Consider the following 4,416-nt stretch of genomic DNA (forward strand, 5'->3'; position numbering starts at 1 on the left):
CACACACACACACACACACACACACACACACACACACACACACACACACACACACATGAAACTAAACTATGATAGTCTAAGTCTCTCAACAGACAAAATGACCTACAAAATAATACAAAATTCAAGGAAGTGATCAAAGTAATAAGGCTCTCAGAAAGAACAGTAATGTGTTATATTTTAACATGAAATTGTATTTAATTAACTAATAACAAAAATATTTATGTAAAGTAAAAGTCTGTAAATTTCTTCAGCACACTAAGGCATCTTGAAATATTTTGACTTGACAAATTTCATTTTAAGGTATCTTGAATAGTTCTGACTTGTCCGAATGCAGATATCTTAAATCAACATTCAGGATAGTCAAAATGTTTCTCTTAAACTTATTTTTAGAACGTAGTTACAGATAGTCAGACGAAGCCGATTTTATGTTAAGATTGCCTGCCATACTTTTCATTTAGCTCAAGTTTGGCTCCTCCCACTTCATACGAAACTCTAAGCTCTCTCCTGATTGGTCCATTTTTGATATTCCGCCTGATTCAAACTTCCGCCGTGGTGTCTGTATTGTTGTCATCGATCTTCTGCTATTTCTGCAAATTTAGAGTTTTATTACGGCTAGGTTTCGGCTTTTATTCGTTTAGTAGTTTTTACATTTCGTTGTAAAGTCTTTTAAAGTGGCATAATTCGCAGAGATGGAAGAAAATGAAGAATTTGGCGGAAGGACGATTGAAAACCCGAAGAAGAAGCTACGCAGGATTTCTTCGAGGACGTCTACAACCAGCGTCATCAGCGCTGCCGAGCCCTCTCCTCAAAGTCTGCGGAGAAATAACTCAAAGAAGTGCGTATATATGTAAAATGCACCTTTTGTAGATGCAAAGTACTGGGCTGTGTAACATAGCATTAACAACGCCGTCATTAGAGATAGCTTCTTTCTTTTTCTTTTTTTTTGTCGAACTTTGACGGGCAGGACTGGTAATAACTGGCAAATGGTGCCTTTAAGTGCACTCGGAAACCAGATCATTTTATGCGTCTTGGAGGAATGACAAGAGAATAAAAACTAACTGTTTATAGACGAATAAGTTTCATACCTGCAAGAAACTTAATAAATGAAAATAGAATTAATCATACTTTATGAAATTTTCTATTTTTTTATTCATATGTCATTTTTATTCATAAAAATGTAATTAACCATTCTGTGTTCACTCAAGCAGATTTACACTGCATTGTTTGATAATCAATTAAATATTCTATATAAAACAGATGATTTGCAGTTGATATTATAGTCATCATCTTATAGATTTTCATTCATTATCTGTTTCTCAACCAGAGTGTTAGTCAGATGCCATGATAAATTGTCTAAACATTTTATGAACTTCTTTATATCATATCATGTTGCTTCCAGTGTTGTATAAAGTACCGCAAAGTGATACTTGAGTAAAAGTACAAGTATCATACCAAAAAACTACTTTGGTAAAAGTTAAAGTCTCCTTTAGGAATATTACTTGAGTAAAAGTCTTAAAGTATGATTGATTTAAAATGAGCAGTCAGATTTTCCTTAATGACATTTATTAGCAGGTGACCCCCCCCCACACACACACACAAAAGAAAAAAAATTAGAAATTACTATCTCGTTAAAATAACTAATTTATGTTAAATTTAAGATGCACTAGTCCAGCTGTTTCAGTTTATATACACATATCAAGGCTGTCCAAACATTTCCCCCAAAATAAAAATGTATCTGAGGGCTGCGGACAAATACAATAATATAATTCATGAAATACAAATACTTCTTAAGTACAGTCCTTTTATTTTAATGATTATGTCCTGCTGCAGTTTGACATCATTTGTTTGTGTACAAACTAATACGGTATCAGAATTTTATGTGTTTATACTTCTCATTCAACCACAATTAAATTCACTCTATCTAGGAGGCACAGTTTATATGGACAGTATTTATTTTTTACAATAACAAGCTGGAATAAAAACAAGCAAAAATGAAATAAAAGTAACGACTTTCTACTTCTTGTCTATTTTTTAAATGTAAGAAGTAGAAGTAAAAAGTAATAAATAGAAATATAAAAAAATAATTACTCAAGTGAAGTACAGATACCCAAAAGTTCTACTTAAGTACAGTAACAAAGTATTTGTACTTAGTTACTTTACAGCTCTGGTTGCTTCTCTATTTTCAAGTTAGCATTTTTCCACTACTTTATTTTAGTTTATTCTGTAGTATTGGAGATGCAGGGTCCATCTGTGTATTTCAGGGGGACAAACAACTTTGCTAAAGTCAGTAAAAAGAAAAAAACAATACAATCAATTTATCTGCAATTTAAACCATGCACTTTCTTTATATTTAGATTTTCATACATTTTAAACACATAAATACATAACAGAAACAGGTTTCTTAAAATGATTGCTGCATTCTGAGCCTGTAGTGACTGGAAATAGAAGCACCTAGCAGTTATTTTTGTCCACGTACCTCAAAAATGCCCCTAAAAAATATCGCAGAAACTTTAAACATTATTGTTATAAAATGTTCTTGAGTCTTTATGTAACGAGTAGAGGTTTAAGGTTGTGTACTGTGGCTGTTTTTGGGTGTGACACTTTGTAGCTGTTTTGTTGTGGCAACATAATTGGCATTTTCCTATAAAAACACTTGAGCAGTGCAGCTTTTTGGATTAAAAACGTTATTTGCCATTTTTCTTTAGACCACCTCTGCAGAGAGGCAGCTCCTTCACCTTCCTCACTCCAGGGACCCCATGGGATTTCACTTTAGTGAGTAAATTTTACAGCACGAGCCATCCACGTAGCTTCTGTTTGATCTGCAGCTTCATTCTGCAAATTCTGTTTTTTGAAATGATCAGTGTGTGTTTTGTTCCGCTCGTGCAGAAAAGGAAGCGTAAAGAAAAGGAGGATGACACCATCAGTCTCTCCAGCTTCGACCTAAAGGTACGGCAGCCTCATTCATTAATAATGCAGCTGTAGTGATGGCCTCTGAATGGATCCTTACAGTAAACTTTAAGCCCTCTGCGTGACTCAGATGGCAGTGCCGTCGTGTGTTTGAGCTGCAGATAAGCCTTTCACACCTTAGACTGGTACAACCGCTCTGTGTCAGATGAAAATATGGGAAAAAAAAATTGTCCTTCAGCCTTTCCATGGTGTCCAGACACTGTAACATTTACAGATTTATGTTTCATTGTATGTCAGTGACAGTGGTTCAATCACTTTGTATACAAACCAACACATTTAATGCTAAATTAAATTTTATTAAAAGTCAGATACTATTTTTAAAACTGATATAAAAAAATGCAAAGTAGACAGCTGACTTTAGTATACCAGATTGTATATTGTAATAATATAGATTTAGTAGACCTAGATAGATGGTTTGTAAAGTACAATTAGAAGTAATGAATCTAGACCACAATACTCTGCAAAATACAGGTTTTGAGTATTCATGTTACAAGTGTAAAAAGGTCAGTGTTCTGTTAGATTCATCAGACATGTGTGAAACAATAGAGTTTTTGTGTTTTTACATTTGTACTATAATTATGAAATACCCCATCTAGTTTTTGTGTTTGGTGAAAGTGTGGGTGGTGACAAAACCTGTTAGGATCTGAAGTTGCCTCAGTCCCACACATGCAGCTGTTTAAGCTAAGCAACACAAAACAAATCTCCTTGCAAGCTTGCCTATTTATTCTAAAGCAGTAAAACAACGGATTAAAAATAAAATCTGGATATTTATCTTTGAAAGACATTTGACAAACTGATGTGCAGTGTTACAGCTGTTACTTCAGCTAAACAAAAAGCTTGTTTGAAGTCAGAAGACGGAAACAAAGTAATTCTTCTACAGAAATGCAGAAATTGTCTCAAAATACCAGCAGCACTAAAAGTAGGGTTCTATAATTTGAAATGTTGCTCTTCTACATCCCAGAATACCACCCCCCCCCCCCCCCCAAAAAAAATATATATATATAAAAAAAAAAAAACAGAATAAATAAATAAATATTGTTAAGCTTGAAAAGAGAAAGAGGGGCACTATTCTAACAGGAAGTAACAAAATTGTTTTCATACACCCGTCTAAGACGAGACATGTGGAGCCATTCGTCCATCTGTCTGTAGACAGTTTATTATTTCACCTAGAAACTGATGACCTTTAACATAGAAAACTGCACAGCTGGCCTTATGAGGGGTCAAGAATGATCTCTGTTGATTTCAAGGTTATTGAGTCAAAGGTCAAAGTCACAGGTGACCCCTTAAAACCTCATCTTTGCTCCAGCTTGACTTAGAAACTCTGTTCCCTAGATTGTGCTTGTCTATGTCTACCTACCTACACACACAACTACCCACCGACCTACCTACCTACACACACAACTACCCACCTACCTACCTACACACACAACTACCCACCTACCTACCTAC

At 34.7% G+C, this 4,416-nt stretch overlaps 1 protein-coding gene across 1 annotated transcript in view; it reads left to right on the plus strand.

The window, feature by feature from the left end:
• The first annotated feature begins 517 nt into the window (after positions 1-517).
• LOC106523637 (neuroepithelial cell-transforming gene 1 protein) overlaps positions 518-4,416 on the plus strand; it is a 17,906-nt gene continuing 14,007 nt past the window's right edge. The window contains exons 1-3 of the mRNA XM_014017130.1: positions 518-835; positions 2,706-2,772; positions 2,887-2,946. Coding sequence (XP_013872584.1) covers positions 690-835; positions 2,706-2,772; positions 2,887-2,946 — 273 coding nt within the window. The 5' untranslated portion in view covers positions 518-689. The remainder of the gene's footprint in view (positions 836-2,705; positions 2,773-2,886; positions 2,947-4,416) is intronic.

This window comes from Austrofundulus limnaeus, unplaced genomic scaffold (genome assembly GCF_001266775.1).
Source record: "Austrofundulus limnaeus strain Quisiro unplaced genomic scaffold, Austrofundulus_limnaeus-1.0 Scaffold162, whole genome shotgun sequence".
Lineage (NCBI taxonomy): Eukaryota > Metazoa > Chordata > Actinopteri > Cyprinodontiformes > Rivulidae > Austrofundulus > Austrofundulus limnaeus.